The 16,874-nt window shown below is 35.9% G+C and overlaps 1 protein-coding gene and 1 long non-coding RNA gene across 3 annotated transcripts in view; one reads left to right on the top strand and one right to left on the bottom strand.

Annotated features, from left to right (window-relative positions):
* Window positions 1-16,874, bottom strand: part of LOC150087096 (uncharacterized) — a 219,097-nt gene that overhangs the window by 4,774 nt on the left and 197,449 nt on the right. The gene's annotated exons all lie outside the window — the stretch shown is intronic.
* Window positions 1-16,874, top strand: part of LOC150087098 (receptor-type tyrosine-protein phosphatase kappa-like) — a 453,299-nt gene that overhangs the window by 406,986 nt on the left and 29,439 nt on the right. The window contains exons 13-14 of one of the 2 annotated variants that reach the window (XM_090372951.1): window positions 538-666; window positions 6,525-6,712. In XM_090372951.1, the coding sequence (XP_090229077.1) occupies window positions 538-666; window positions 6,525-6,712 (317 nt within the window). The remainder of the gene's footprint in view (window positions 1-537; window positions 667-6,524; window positions 6,713-16,874) is intronic. The other variant, XM_090372952.1, reaches the window with a different exon arrangement.

Genomic DNA, 16,874 nt, shown 5'->3' with positions numbered 1-16,874 from the left:
CTGAATGCCACTTGCAGACAGGTTGCTACAACTGACTTCGTTTTGGAGCCAAGGGTATTTTGTGAGGTGAACGAACCCAGACATCAAGGATTCGTTCATCTTATCATGTAGATGTTATTTTTCTGGTTTCTGCCGATCCAAAAAAAAAAAAAAAAAAAAAAAAAGACCAAATGCATGCAACACAATCAATGGAATATCCATGTCGTTTTGGCCCAGGATTACGTTCAATGAATTTGCAGTAGGCGTCGAATTCCTTAAAATAACAGTTAAGTATAATGTGGTTAAAAATTATTCTGATTGTACTACAATCAGTATTATTTTTAGTGATGAAAAAGTTAAGTCCTGTATGGATACAGGACTTCTCACAATGCCGAATAGCAATGCTAGATTTACTTCTCCATGATTACGTGGAGAAGTAAAGCGATAGATTATGTCACGTCGTAAAAAATAATTGCACTGTTATTAGCTGTCAAATGGCATTTATGTAAACACTGGTGTTTCAGTATTTTACAAGGTATTGTTTTTTTTCCTAAATAGAATCATCCGACTTTCTGGCCGAATGAAAAGGAAAAGAAAAGAAAATTTGGTACCGTTTTCACCATTGAAGTAGTTTCCTTTAACCATTATCCAAATGTCAAATCCTGGATATTTAGGATACTTAAGAAGGTAAATTTTGAATTTTTTATGGTTAAAAAAAAAAAAAAAATTTACACCGTAGTAAGAGGTAAATTGTTAAAAACCGCGTTCTCTGCGATTGGAAGAACAAAATAAATACATAAATTGCGCACATGTTCCGTTGACGTTTTGAACAATTTGGTGTGCTATTCGTCGAAAGGAACTTGGAAAAGCCAAAAATGGGCTCTAATAACAAGGTTGATCAGTATAATCCTAGAATTAGGTCTTTCAGGAGAATCAGCAGAACTGGAAACTTGCGCACCCTGCCGCTAAAAGAATACATGTATTTAGGCGTCAATCTTTTTTTTTCTTCTGAAAATTACTAGCTCTTAGAAGAGAGCTAAATAATGAGTCAGTATGTCGCTTGTAGAATGATGAATACTAAATCTTTGTACGAATCAATAATAGTTAAATGTATTTCGAAGATCTCGGAAAATTTCAGTTGAAAAAAAATAAAAATTTCATATATCGAAATACGCCAGCCAAGCTTATATTTTGTGATATAAAAATTGTCACAACTTAAAAATGTTTCTGAAGTAGTTCAGCTTTGTTAAATAATTTTAACAAATATAAAAAGATGTGTTGCGATTAAAAATTACAACGGCAAAAACTTTCATAATTTATAAGTTATTACAAATTTGTGCGCACGTTTTTCCTGTATGTGTAAATTTTGTTACTCTAAAAGATAGCATCTCTTTATGAAATAAAGATAAAAAAAATAGTTTCTTGCTATGATAATAAATTTTAAAAAAGTTAAGGTTTTTTCTATTTCAATTAAAAATAACTATGTACTGTATTGTAATACAATGATTAATTAATATATTGCATATAACTAAAAGATGATACTTTATAAAGAAATACTGTACATGACAGTGGACAAGGAATATTAGCTTTTTGCTTAAACGTGAGGCAAGTTCATCGCAATGTGACACTGAAGTGATCACATAAATTTAGCCCGATGCGTTCACCTCTTGGCAGTTTGTAGTCTGCCTACATCCGGTTTCGCATGGCTTCTTGAGTTATAATCAATCGAAACTCGATTTTGAGCAGGTTAAGATTACCATAAAAAACTTGCTTCTTATCCAATCAGCAGTTGAGTATTTTGTTGATTGTTAAACATTGGGCCCCAACTTCTTTTCGTCCATATTTCTGTCTTATTACCTGATAGTACTATTTCTTCTTCAGCTGAGGACAAAGCAGACTAATGGCATCCTGTTTTTCTTATAACTCCTGTATGGACGATCTTGGTAAATCGTGAGTTGTACTCTGGTAGCATTTCCAACCGAATTCTAAACGGTCTTGATTTCAAGAAAGACGCCACGGGCATCCGGAGCTTTCTCCTCCGTGTTACCTTTCTACTTTGATATTGGTGTTTCTTTTAAAACAGTGTTTTTCGTTCTACTTGGAAATATGCTCATATCCAGAAGTTTTTAAAAAGATTGACACATCCAACAAATCCATCTGTTCCAATTATCTCATTCGGATTGCACTTACCTGTAATCTGTCCAACGTAATGGATAAGTCTCACTAGCCAACGCTTAAGTTCTCTCGAAACTCACATGAGTAATTGCTAATATGAATTTTAGAGTTGATCTGCTGGATGAATTGATGGAATCCATAACATCTATAAATAAAGAAACCGAAGTATAGCAACCTTGCGATAGCTGTTATTGTTGCCGGACATCGGATGCGTTTTGTTAATCTGCCTTTCGTCATAGCTGACGAACATTGTGAAATCTGTTTACAGTGATGGCCGCCATTGTATCTAGTAATTTTGAAGAAAGTAAATTAGTAATTATCTAGAAATTTAGTTTTGTCGAGATGCGATTTAGCAGAACTCTTCGAAACCTCATAAGAATCAACGTAAAATAATTGTGGCGATCAACTGTTTAATAAAGGTCAATTTTTCCTTGTAGAGGTGATTATTCACCAGTAAATCGCCATCAGTCCAAGAAAACTTCTCTGCATCTACCATAAAGGCATTAGTAGTATAATTAATTTTCTCCAGAGTACGTTCCAAGCAAAGAACCCGGGATTGAATGTTGAAGGTGCGAAGAAGCACCACACCACAACTATCATCTATTGGTTGTTGATTATAAAGTTCATTTTAAGAAAACCTCAGTTTTAAATTGAATCCAAATGAGAGGGGGGAAAAAAATTTGAAAAATGACAAATCAGCCCCATCACATGCGAAGCTTACTTAGTATGAAGGCTGCTGGTGTCATAAGGTCAGCATGACACGAATTCACTTAAGTGGTACAAGAAGTTCCATGGAACGTCTGAGAATAATCTATAATTTTTGTATAAAAAGTATATTAAGTTCTATGTAGGTCGAAATCTTCATTATTTTACAAATTCTCATTCTTGATATATCTGCACACCATGAAGCTAAAAGAATATTTAAGATCCAAAGATTCCCTTGCAGAAAGGTGGATTGAGGAATATCATCTTGACTGATGAGCAATGATATCTGCTTTTGTTTAACTTACAAATATGATATTATGCAATACGATTGCAATTGAACAGTTTTGCAATTAATGAAACTAATGGTGTGGACTGGTAAGCCCAGAAGTAACGCAAAAATCTCCAGGTTCGGAGAATGTGCCCCTGCCCTGTAACTGAGTATTTGTTTAAACTGAAAAGCTGATTGTTCTTAGTGGGAAGTTACGCACAGGCGAGAAAGTTGGCACTCCTGTCATATGTTGACTGCATGATTTTAAGAAGCAAAATAATAAGACCGTGACTAAAGAAATAAGGTTACAAAGTAACTATAAGTTACAAAATAACCTTATTTTGTAATAACTGTTTAACTCCATAGTCAAATATGCTAGGCAGGACCCTTATATGCGAGATTGAAACCTTTTTTAAATGAAGTAGTCTCTATAGACCATTTCGCTATGAAATTTAATTGTATACATAAAGAGAAGCCTTCTTCGGAATATTTTGTTTTGTTAATATTTTAAATTGCGAGCACTGTTTAGTGCTCGCAATTTTAACCATAGCATAAAGAGAAAGATTTAATTTTCCTTAACACTCGCAAAATAAAGTACGTTAATTTGAATTTTCTTGTGACACTGTCACCAAAAGATTTTTATATCTCAGACGAAGTTTTATTAGATCCTTTAAATTGAAATAGCTTTATTCGCCTTTTTATACAATGAAAGTTTATTTAAATGTATTCTAACTACGTAAAAATAAGAAAATTCGTTCTTCCAAATTTACTAAGATTTATTCTGTTGCAACATGAATTCTAGAAATTCAACAGCAATAAGATGTGTTTCTCAATATAAACGAGAAGTAATATTAAGAAAATTCCTGATTGTCTACGAATATTGTCACTGATCATTTTTTCGATCGTATATTCCTTGTCTTCTGCTAAAGACGCTGAAACCATGAAGTGACAACTAATCGCAGCGTTCGGTCTGCTGTGCGTGTCAACCAGAATGTTATGTAGATGCTTAAATACGTGTTTTCGAAAACAGTGAATATTTAAGTGAAAACAGTTTGGAGATAGAAAAATTGTTCTCTCAACACTCATTTCTTGCTTTTACATGGCTCTTTTGAAAATCAGAGCTGACCCCGATGCCTATTTACTGGGGATACTGAAGGTTTACAAAGACAGTGCCCTACATTATGCAATTGCAAGAAGTCGGTTCCAGCTAATTTCAAAGGAACTGATTAAGAAAAATTTTGTTAACCCAGAATACACTGCAGCAAGTCAGCATCCAAACTCACAGAACCAAATTTTCCATTTTTCTCTTCTACGTGTGGAAGAAATAAAGAATTTCCAGAAAATTAAAATTTACAGGAATTCAGGTGCAATGTCAAAAAGTATTTTGTTTTCAAATCATACGCGGTAACAAGCACTATCGGTTTTAATAAAGAAAGTGCCTCAATGCACAAGCTCCACTAATTATCTCATAATTTTGGGCAGTGCTATGTAAACCTGACGTTGGCTTACATTTTTTACGTTAATTTTTACTAAAGATGTTGGACAGACAGCTTGTGTATTAGAGATCCGCTAATATTAGCTAGTCTCGAATACAGGAAGAGTATTTTGACCATATTATTTTCGATTGTCAATATTATCAAGACTGCAGGCTTGAACTCCAGTTTGTTTAGGTACCTTCACAATGGGAAATAAACCTGCACTTATCCGATCTAAAGCAGCATTTATAGCACTGAGCACGTTTGCGTCACGTGCTTTTGAAGAGAGCAGTTGAGAGTTGATGATTGGATACTCATTGTAACCAAATATACTCTGCTGGACATTGGTGTTTTTGTATATAGTGTGAATTCTTGGTGTTCTTATGAAGAACGCAGAACCTGTTTATAGAGATTGGAGTAAAAAAAAAAATTCCTGTCTCTCCGAGAAAGTGCCTGGAGCAATGTTGACATATCTCTAGAAATCTTGTTGATTCTAGCTCCTAGGATGGGAATCCTCCATGGCATAAGAAGTCGGTCCACTTCTCCACCTTTATTTCCTTTACTTCTTCTACCTATTGGAGGGTTCCTCTGCTTCATCCTCTCCTTTTCTATTCTTTCCTACCTATCCAGCTCCTAAACTTCTCTAGCCTTTTCATTTTATCCTTATTTGGGCTTTCTTGGGTCTTTTGCCCTGGGTTAGCCTAGCAGGCGATATTCATTTTATTTATCGAGTAAAGCGGTCCCTAGCCAAAAAAATCTGGCAAATCCGCCATACGTATTAGAAATTGTATTGTATAGTAAACAATTATTAACAATTGCAAATTACACTGTGCAATGGTGATCCCTCACCTACAGCACAACCTGTGCAAGTAGGCTACAACAGAAATCGATGAAGAGACCGTCCACAGATAAGCACATGCATCACATCTTAGAGACTGATCATCGCAATGGGCTGGACAAGTAGACTACAACAGAAACCGATGAAGAGTAGATCCTGGCCGCCTCCACGTGGCAGGGATGGGATGTGGTGACCAAGTGTTACTACTTTTTTTATGAAAACCCCAAACACGAAAGGTATCAAAACCTATAGTACTTAGTACCGTGCATGGGTTGAAGGAGAAGTATGGGGGGAGGGAGGCGCCGGAAACTTTGCTCTAGAGATTAAACATGGGTTTCACCACTTCAAGCCTCCAATAAGCAAAATGGTGGTATTTCACCGGTTGATGAAAGTCATCTACCAACTTGCCATCTGCTAAGAGCCAGGTACTGGCCAACAACACACTACATACAAATGGGGCCGGTTTTGGCGTAAGCTTCTACAAAAGATGTAGAACGGCAGCTAAGGGTAACCTTGAACAACACATGAATATCCCCTTAGTTTCAAATACACAAGTTGTCTGTCCAACATGTCTAGTATAAAACTTCGAGACAACAGGATTCCCATGAAGTTTTTTATACTATGTTAATTTTACTGAATGAGCCCATGTTTCGGTAGGTGAGTTAGAAGTAATTAAATTTGAAAAATAGCATTAATATCGAATTGGCTACTTGAAGTAGCCCCTTATTTTATCTGTATCTTTCTCAGCACAATGGGTACAATCGCTATTTCCACATAGCGGAAGAAAGATCCAATTGGTGCCATTATGCAATGACTTTTGCTGGCTTTTCAAATTGTGGTCGAGTAAATGTAAGCCCACGACCCCAGCAAATGAGGTTTGCATGCCGTAAAATAGGCAAAGCGACCATATAATACATGATAGTTTTTGCTGCCACAGCACTCATTGTCAACAAGTTAGATTTTTTGACCTTAACCTTTGGGAGCAGGAAAAATATTCTTTTCAGTACAATGTTAGGTGATAAATGGGAAGGAAGTTGTTTTCATTTTAAAATTGATAGAGTCCGCACTGTAATGTTTTTTGTAGGTTGTATCACTAACAGAATTGATGTCCGGCGTCAAAGCAGAACCGAAGACAACTCAGCTATTCTGCATTACCTGTTGGCCTGCAGGTCACAAAGTGCCTACGTCTACAAATTCTTTTGTAGAGCTCATGAACATGGTTGAAAGATGGAGACAAAGAACAAGCTACGGACCTATCGTGATCGTTTCCAGGTGGGTTTAGGAGGAAATTGAAATGGTTGTTAAGTGTTCAGATGAAACATAGCTTTTGTTATTTACACAGAATCAATGAGTAATGCCGAACAGATAACGATGTTCTGTTCGGCTGGCGTGGAAATGAGGGGTCAGATGCTCAACAGGGTATGGATGATATCTAATTTGAATGTCCAATATTTACGCGGACGATGTCTAGACATGGCGATAAATAGATTTCTGTTGAGCATTTATGATCATGGGATAACCTAGATTAAATATTGTGTAAAATGGTTCTTAGGGATGCAGCCTAAAACGTGGTATTTCAGTTCATCTGCTTTAATAGTACCACAGCAAGATGTGATTCGATAGCTCTCAATTTTTGCTGGGTTTTCCAATTGTCAGTGGAGTAAGTTAAAAATGTCTTTCTATGAGGGCAGATCTAACGGAGCTCTTAACAGTTGCAAGGTTGAAGCAACGTAGCTGTAGCAGCTGAAAAAGGTGGTTTTACTTTGTTATGAAAACATTACATATTGAGATACACAAGACAGTTAAGCAAGTGTTTCTACAATACATGCATAATTGTCGTGGTGCGATCGTGACTGGCTCTTAATGTCAGTCAGTTGCATTTTTAGTGTATTGCAAAAGTCTGTTTCATTTGAACTAATATTTACTAGTATGAAGTTGACATGTTAATTTGTGTAGTGTTCCGCAAACTTTGCTGAATACCTATTATTAGAAGTTGACAACATTGAAATAGGCACAAGAGTTCCCCTTAACAAACCCATAGCTCGGACAGTCAGTTGGTATGCAAAAATTAGCTTGCATAAAACCGAGAAATTTCAAAAGAGTTTAACCAAAGTTTACTCTTGAAACCTGTTTCCTTAGACTTAGGGAAAAATAACTAAAAGATTAAAACAGAGGTATTTATTTTATCTTGGGTAGATTGTACAAATTGTATTCAAAACCTTTGAATAATATCTAGTTAGTTTTATGTTTCGATTCCTCTTCGGAAGAGCTTTCGAGTAATAAATTTAGTGGAGCTTGAGTTAGGTTAGAATTTAAATTTTTAACTTTAGCCATGGAAAGCTGGATATTTCAGTAACGGCTTATTCCACCCCCCACCCATGGTCAAACAACCACAGCAACGGAATGTACAGCTACTGCCAGCAGTGACCAAGACACCGGAAGCCACACCCTGCGACAACAGGTGAATACCTCAAGGTCCGTAACTGTTAATACTTATGCCGTATCTAATGGATTATGCTTGACGCCAGCAAAAACCTCTCGCGACCAACAATAGTACGCACGCGGTCGAACAACGCTCTTACAAATGAAGCAACCGCTATTACTTCCCGGTAATTTTCGCTACCAAAGAAAACATCCTCTTAGAGCAGTACCTTACAGCGATCGCGGAGAAGGTACCACAGTTAGTTAGTTAGTTAGTTAGTTAGTTAGTTAGTTAGTTAGTTAGTTAGTTAGTTAGTTAGTTAGTTAGTTAGTTAGTTAGTTAGTTAGTTAGTTAGTTAGTTAGTTAGTTAGTTAGTTAGTTAGTTAGTTAGTTAGTTAGTTAGTTAGTTAGTTAGTTAGTTAGTTAGTTAGTTAGTTAGTTAGTTAGTTAGTTAGTTAGTTAGTTAGTTAGTTAGTTAGTTAGTTAGTTAGTTAGTTAGTTAGTTAGTTAGTTAGTTAGTTAGTTAGTTAGTTAGTTAGTTAGTTAGTTAGTTAGTTAGTTAGTTAGTTAGTTAGTTAGTTAGTTAGTTAGTTAGTTAGTTAGTTAGTTAGTTAGTTAGTTAGTTAGTTAGTTAGTTAGTTAGTTAGTTAGTTAGTTAGTTAGTTAGTTAGTTAGTTAGTTAGTTAGTTAGTTAGTTAGTTAGTTAGTTAGTTAGTTAGTTAGTTAGTTAGTTAGTTAGTTAGTTAGTTAGTTAGTTAGTTAGTTAGTTAGTTAGTTAGTTAGTTAGTTAGTTAGTTAGTTAGTTAGTTAGTTAGTTAGTTAGTTAGTTAGTTAGTTAGTTAGTTAGTTAGTTAGTTAGTTAGTTAGTTAGTTAGTTAGTTAGTTAGTTAGTTAGTTAGTTAGTTAGTTAGTTAGTTAGTTAGTTAGTTAGTTAGTTAGTTAGTTAGTTAGTTAGTTAGTTAGTTAGTTAGTTAGTTAGTTAGTTAGTTAGTTAGTTAGTTAGTTAGTTAGTTAGTTAGTTAGTTAGTTAGTTAGTTAGTTAGTTAGTTAGTTAGTTAGTTAGTTAGTTAGTTAGTTAGTTAGTTAGTTAGTTAGTTAGTTAGTTAGTTAGTTAGTTAGTTAGTTAGTTAGTTAGTTAGTTAGTTAGTTAGTTAGTTAGTTAGTTAGTTAGTTAGTTAGTTAGTTAGTTAGTTAGTTAGTTAGTTAGTTAGTTAGTTAGTTAGTTAGTTAGTTAGTTAGTTAGTTAGTTAGTTAGTTAGTTAGTTAGTTAGTTAGTTAGTTAGTTAGTTAGTTAGTTAGTTAGTTAGTTAGTTAGTTAGTTAGTTAGTTAGTTAGTTAGTTAGTTAGTTAGTTAGTTAGTTAGTTAGTTAGTTAGTTAGTTAGTTAGTTAGTTAGTTAGTTAGTTAGTTAGTTAGTTAGTTAGTTAGTTAGTTAGTTAGTTAGTTAGTTAGTTAGTTAGTTAGTTAGTTAGTTAGTTAGTTAGTTAGTTAGTTAGTTAGTTAGTTAGTTAGTTAGTTAGTTAGTTAGTTAGTTAGTTAGTACAAAGCAATGTTTCGGACACTGCATATTATGATTTCGAAAAAAAAAAAAATGAGTGCTACCTCCTTTATTAGACTAGACAAAAAAAAAGTAGCGAATTCGACAAGGAGACTATCTCCGAAGCTGTTTACTGCTGCCCTTGAAGAAGCTTCCAGAATATTAGACGTCGCAGAAAGGAATCAATGTGAACGGAAAGTACCTAAACCATTTACGATTTGCAGATGACATTGTGGTCTTAAGCCACGATCCCAAAGAATTACGAAAATCTTAATATGGCTAAAACAAAAGTAATGCTGAACACAAATGCCACAGAAAAGGAAATAATGATTGAAGGAGCAGTAATTGAAAACGTGGAGTCACTTATCTGGGACAAGTTAGCTGTAATAATGATAAATGGCTGGAAGTCAAGAGAAGAATAAAACTTTTGGATGGATAGCATTCAGGAAATAGTCATATACTGAAGAGCAATATCCCAGTTTGTCTCAAACGTAAAATAATGAACTCCCCACCATGACTTATGGAAGTCAAACTTGGGCACTCACCAAAAGAATGGAAGAGAAACTGACAACTACACAGCGTAGAATGAAACGAATTATATTGGGAATCAGACTGTTACATAAGAAGAGTTTGGATTATGGATTAGGCAGCAAACTCAACTAAAGGACATTCTTATCAAAACTAAAATGGTCTTGGGCAGGGCACATAGCTCGAAGACATGATGACAGATAGACTAAGAAAACAACAGAATGGTACCCAAGAGGAGCTAGAAGAAAACCTGGAAGACAAAGACGGATAGATGAAATTCATCAGTTTTTGGGTAGTAAATGGATGGCCAGTGCTCAAAACAGAAGGAACTGGAAAGGCCTTCATCCTGCAGTGGATTGAAAATGGCTGACGATGATATGAATCGAATACTTAAATTCATCCATATTGTACTTTAATTGACACCTCCACTACAAGTTAAAAGCACCACTAGCTTCACTTAATCTAAGAAATAAGTATTTGTACGGATTAACGTACGCCAAAATTATTGCTGTTTGAGTAAAAACTCAATGGGGAAAAAAAATAATAAACTACACACTTCACATATAAATATTGCCTAAAACTTTCTCATTCACGGCCGACCATTGCACTCTCGCATAACCTAGATAACTATTACGATTATTTTAAAATTGCAGCGTTTGTCGTATTATTGACACTTAAATTGTCAGTATCCCGCACCAACGTACTCTCGCGAACGTCCTTCAAAGTATCAGGTACATTAAGCTAGTTGTATTCGCAGAGACTACACCAAAACCGATCATTTTCTCTCATCTGATCCCTACACCAGGACCCTCTGCATCATTCCAAGAGTACAAAAAATAATTGTGCCAAGCACACACAGCGGAAGTTAATTGAAACTTCTTTAGGCGAACATTTATCACATGACCGAGGATCCCGTATTAACAGGGATGAATGCCACAAGCGACGAATCTGCATGAATGGGAGCCTCGGAAATATGAGACATTCCATTACCAAATCTAGTTTCTGCGACTGCTCTACCATCGGATAATATTTAAATCATTTCGCGCGCTTCGACAGGCCGGAATCATTTGTTTATTGAGAGAGCCACGACAGCTAGTTATAGGCCGGCATTTCACTAACATCATTTGGAAATAACGTTTGAAGAGCGTGAAGGAGCTGCTACAATCTTCACATCGTTCTTGAACCAAAGCCGATCACACACTGAACCGAAATCATTATCCAGGAATGTACATTTAAACTGTGCATGGATACTTCGGAGTTTCTTAAAATCCCGTTGCTGTTCATTGCGCCCGCTACGTAATGAACAGCTTGCAGTATTTTTGGCAGTCGGTTTTGGCTCCTTCGCTCACGACTGGGCTTCAACGACCCTTCATCGTTTTCATTTGCAGTATCAAATTCCATGACTCCTTCCAAATTCACTTCTAACCTTTCTGGCGATATGCAACGTTCTGAAGATCGTATGGATTCTCCGGCTTCTTTGTTCAACTCCATCGCACGCTGTAATTTCTTCCCCTCTCGAAATAGCTTAGATCTCTCCTTTGTACTCAATGGAGGTGGTTTCGGTCGCATTGCACGTATACGTGCTCCATACACGTTACAAGATGAAATGCACAAGGCCTATGGTTTAAGTAATTAACTATATAATACCGGTGTAGATACACCATAGTTTACCCATAAATTTGAACTACGTATATAGTGTAAAAGGCATCGTTTTAATAGTATCTCATATTATGGGTACCTTCCCAACGAGATAGGTGGTATTATGCCTTGTGTATTTCATCTTCTAATACATTATTATTTAAACACCATTTGCCATCTCATATTGTAGAAATAAGTTGGCAACTGATGGCATGTTGCATTACCAGGGTATCTGCCCACTCTCTGATGAAGCCAAAAAGCTTCGAAACAATCGTCTGGGTGGTGGTATCCACTGAAAATAAATGACAGTAGTCCACTACAGAAGCATTATTTATTTGAAATAATACAATACCAGCTATCTCGTTGTGAAGGCACCCACAATGACATACAATTAAAACGATGTCATTTAAACTATGGTGTATCTACACCAGTATTATATAGTACATCACAATGCTTATTATTCTTCAGCATGTTGAATTAATTTTTTTTTCCGTAGAAAATTTCTTATTAAATACAGAGAAGAATGACGAAAGAAATAGCATTACGCAATCAGTAAGGGTACTAATTCCGTGATGCGTCGCGCGTGCCTGATACCACGGTGGGGAGATGAATCATTTCGAGTCGCACTTTCTTGTCAATACACAGACGCATTGCACGTGCGCTATACAACTCACTACAATGACCCGCGCGCTTTACGATGCGTTCACTAAACGATCAACTCACTTTACAATGGACACTCCGTATCAAAATACCGTTCACTACACGATATGTAGTAACAGCCGGGCATTTAATTTAGTAAAAGCATAAGACAGTTACAATGTGCATTATTTTAACAAATCTCAAATACTAATGTACTTTAGATTTGTAAAAATCTACGTTTACATTAAATTTGAAATATAATAATTATTCAATCGTAAGTCGTGATCATGTATTCCGTTACTAATGGAATTTTAATTCTATTAACGGCGATTCTAATAAGCGAAAATAGGAGCAATATTTACCACAGGTTATAAAAGTAACGACAAAGCACAGATTAACACTATTACCTTACCAATTAAACAATACGTGAAAATCGGAAGAATATTTTCCACAGGTTAAGAGAAAGAAAGTAATTGCATCGGATATTCCCAAGTGGTCACCACTCCCAATTACTAACCGAGCCTAACTTCGGTGATCGCACGAGAACTGGGGCATTTGATAGTTAGCTGTTCATAGTGCCTGTATTGCATTACTTATGTCAACAGTCGCATTTTCATCGCGTTTTCTGCCGATCCACGAACGCAAGTTATTCCCATTTGAAAACTTGCCTAGAGCGCGTCTAAAGTAGTGTCACTTGCAAAACTAAATACCCGTAACGACAAATCCTAAATTGGAACTAAATATGAAAATTATTGCAAACCTTGCAAGAATCAGCCTCTACAAAAAGATGCTAAAGTTAATCTAACTATGGTCAATTCAAGTCAACCTTGTCCAAATCAACTTGTAAATAAAACATTTTACAGAATCAAAATTAAGCAACATTGGCATAACAAGTTTTGAGTTTTCTAATCTGATGAAGGAGTGTTTCTGTTATTTGGGGTAACCCAGTGAAGACTAAAAGGAAAGAAATAGAAGCCTCTATAAATAGTGTATTTTATACATCTATAGTAAGAAATGATGTCAATTCTAATATAGTCAGCTAAAACGTTTACAATAGTAAAAAAAAAAAAAAAAAAAACATTAAAGAGCCCACACGCTCGCCTATTTTGCTAATATTGGCCAGTTCTATCTTGTAACCTCCCGACTATTTAGTCACCCTGGAGTATAAACAAATTTTAAAAATCCCCTTTCCAGTGGGGTTACGAACAGAGAAAAACAAAATCACCTAACTCAGATTTCTTAATATGAATGAAATCCACAATATCCTCCGGTCTAGCGAAGGATGAAACGCTAACCTAACGTTAGCATGCATGCAAAAAAAAAAAAAAAAAAAAAAATACCAAGCTACGAGTATTCACTACATTACAGGATCTCACCGACTTACGTAATATCGACTCTACGTAAGTTTTTGCCGGCCGGTGCAAACTTAAAATCGTGGAAACGTATTTTGCACCCTGTAGGAATAAATGGAGGTATCATGAAAATGATTTTTTTTTTTTTTGTAATTCGTTGGCAGTTGAAAATTTCGCTATATTACTAAGCTATTTAGCTCTCTAAAAGGTCATTTTTATAAATGGAAATTGCACTACACTTTCATCGTTATCATGTTCCGTTATGAGAATCAATTTTGTGCTCATTGTGATATTTTTCACAAAGACCGTTTCTGGAGGTCACACTAAAAAACAAAAGCGATTTCCGATTTATTGCGCTTTTCTGTTAGTGCATCTAATTATAAACGTGTAGTAAAGTCGATCTTATTGCATTTGTGATAATCCCGATAACTGCAATTGTCTGTTTTTACGCTATTATGGTAAAATGTGTTCACCTCATTAAAATCTTCAATCATATAAAAAACTAATTTTCAGAAACTTCTCTTCATTCCTTTTTACGTATTACAATGATGAAAGGAAAGCGACCAACAAAAACTGCAACCGGTGTAGTGCCAGGAAACGAAACAAAATTCATTTAGAAATGAAAATGATGATTAAAAAGTACGAAGCAGGACAGTTTGTCATCTATTGCACTGGAATTAGGTCTCGCTTTTACAACAGTGAATACTATTTTAATGGGCAGTGCGCGTATAAAGGAACATGTCAAAGGATCAGCGCACTTAAGATCAACAGTGATCACAAAACAGCATTCAGGTGCTATATCGAAGATGGAACAGCTGTTAATAATATGGAAGGAAAATAAGATTCAGAAGCGAGTGCCCCTAAGTCTAATGACTATTCCAGCAAAAGCAACAAGTATTTATAAAGATATTAAGGATAAGTACGGCGAACCCCCGCCCAAGTTAGTGGCAGTCATCGCGCTGGTTTCCATAACTTTAAAGTATGTGGAAAAGTTGCCAGTGCCGATTCTGCAGAGAAGTTGTAATTTGTTGGAAAAATTTATTGATGAAGGCGGCTATATATCGCAGCAAATTTTTAACGTTGACGAGACTTTTCTGTACTGGAAAAACTGCCAGATCGAACATACATTGCCAAAGAAAATACAATGCCAAGTTTCAAGGCATCAAAAAAGGTAAGGACCACGCTCTTCCTTGGGGCTAATGCAGCGGGAGATTAGATTAAAACCACTGCTTCTATACCATTCTGGAAATCCTCGTGCATTTAAGGGCATCAATAAAGCCACCTTACCCGTGCACTTCCGATCGAACCAGAGCATGGATAACAATATCTCTGAGGATTGGTTTAAATGTTGCTTCATTAGAGGTTGAAAAATATTGTAAAGACAACGACGTTCCTTTCAAGATTTTGCTTCTATAAAATAATGCTCCTGGACATCCAACGCATCTAGGTGATTTCAATTCGAATAGAATGGAAATCTATAGATCAGGGTGTTATTTCGAATTTAAAAGCATACTATTTGCTCAGGCATTGTGTGCAGTAGACGGCGAGAAAAATTTTACGTTGAGACCTTTGGAAATCTTACAATATTTACCACGCCACCTTAAACATTAATAAGGCCTGGGCGGAAATTACTAAAAGTTGTTTAAATGGCGTATGGAACAAAATATGCCTACGGCACGTAAAAGGCTGCGAAGGATTTGAAAAAGACGAATCATATTAAGAGGTTACAGATAAGATTGTAAAGGTTACAGAGCTACTTCAGTTAGAGGTTGATGCCAAATACGTGGAGGAGTTAATAGAGGAAGAAGAGAAGGCATTATCTAACGAATAACATTGACTTGCAGGCAGCAATAGTGAAAGAAAATGCTGACGAAGCTCAAGATGAACCAAATGAGCAGCCGAGATTCTTCATCGCCACAGAGATGACAATGCCATTTCGTGAAATTGCATCAGCAATGGCGAGGTTTGAAAAGATAGATCCTGACAGCGAACGATTCTTAAAAGTTGAGAGGGGTGAATGATATGCTTGCTTGCTACAAAGAAATCTACGATGAAAAGAAAAGCCACCGTTTAGTCATCCATTAATATGGTCTTTCGTAAGGTTGAGCGGCCGACCCCTTTTAAATCTCCACAGCCCTTAACTTCCACAGCGGCGTACTTATGAGCTGAAGACGTCGATTCTGGCAACGATGCTCGAGAGGTAAAACTTACTGACGTTATGCATGTCTCGTCTTTTTTATAAATTTCAAGCTTTTGTAATTTTTCCCCTGCATGAGATAAAAATTGAATAAATAATTCTATTCACATGTTCGTCGAACATTTTTTTGATCCAATCAATTCAGCGAGCACAGTTGCGAGTGCTGCACAAGCATGGGGGAAATTCTCCTACTTACATAGAGTCCCGCGGAACGCAACCCTTTCGTAAGCCGGGGACTTCCTGTATTTCTGCGCGCATTAAAAAAAATATATACTTTGTTTATGAAACAGTGGACAGTAATTATGAGAATTCTAAAGCTGATTACTCAACATGAATCGTTGAGGAGGCTTCCATCCTGCAGTGGATTGATAATGGCGGCAATTTAGCTTTATATCACTGAATATTCCTTCACTGATACGCGAACCGAACCCGATTTGCTTAATCTGATTCACTCATTATCATCACTGCATACACATCCTTCTTGTCTCAGGTTATGGAAACAATGCAATTCAAGTAAACTAGTACAGAACATAATACACTTTAACTATAATTTTCTGATTTATTCTAGACTAAACTATGAGGTAGTAGTACTAATAAAGTAACAATTATTAGTGTTTCCCCGTAGTCCGAAACAGCACAGCAGTTAGAAACTGACTATTCGCTAGATTTCTCGTTTCTTCTTGACAGATGTATTATGCTCCTTTCCAAATCGGAGAATTTAATCCTAAAATATTGCCGAGTCAGAAGCTCGATTTACATTTTAGACAATTCTGAAAAAATAAAAATAATGTCAAAAAAGGCAACTTCAGAAATGAAATTATACAGCAAAATTAAAGGACATCCCAATTCCAGTGTTTGTTAACACGCTTAACCCTGCAAAGAGTTTTGCATAGCAAAAGGTTAGTTTAAAGAACGATTCTTCCCCTAAGTTAAAAAAAATATATAAGTACAGAGAAAGTTTACTCTGAGTGTATTTCAGTGTACAGTCTTGTTTGACTAAACGGGAAATCTTCTAAAGGACTGAAGTGAGAGATAAAAAAGGCAGGAAAAACATTTCATAGAAATAACAAACACATTTGATCACTTACCACATTCTAACAGTATTGAATGTTAATCAATAAA

This window comes from Mastigoproctus giganteus, chromosome 4 (genome assembly GCF_048544385.1).
Source record: "Mastigoproctus giganteus isolate SK-2022 chromosome 4, ASM4854438v1, whole genome shotgun sequence".
Classification (NCBI taxonomy): Eukaryota; Metazoa; Arthropoda; class Arachnida; order Uropygi; family Thelyphonidae; genus Mastigoproctus; species Mastigoproctus giganteus.
This window is presented reverse-complemented; position numbering and strand designations above follow the sequence as displayed.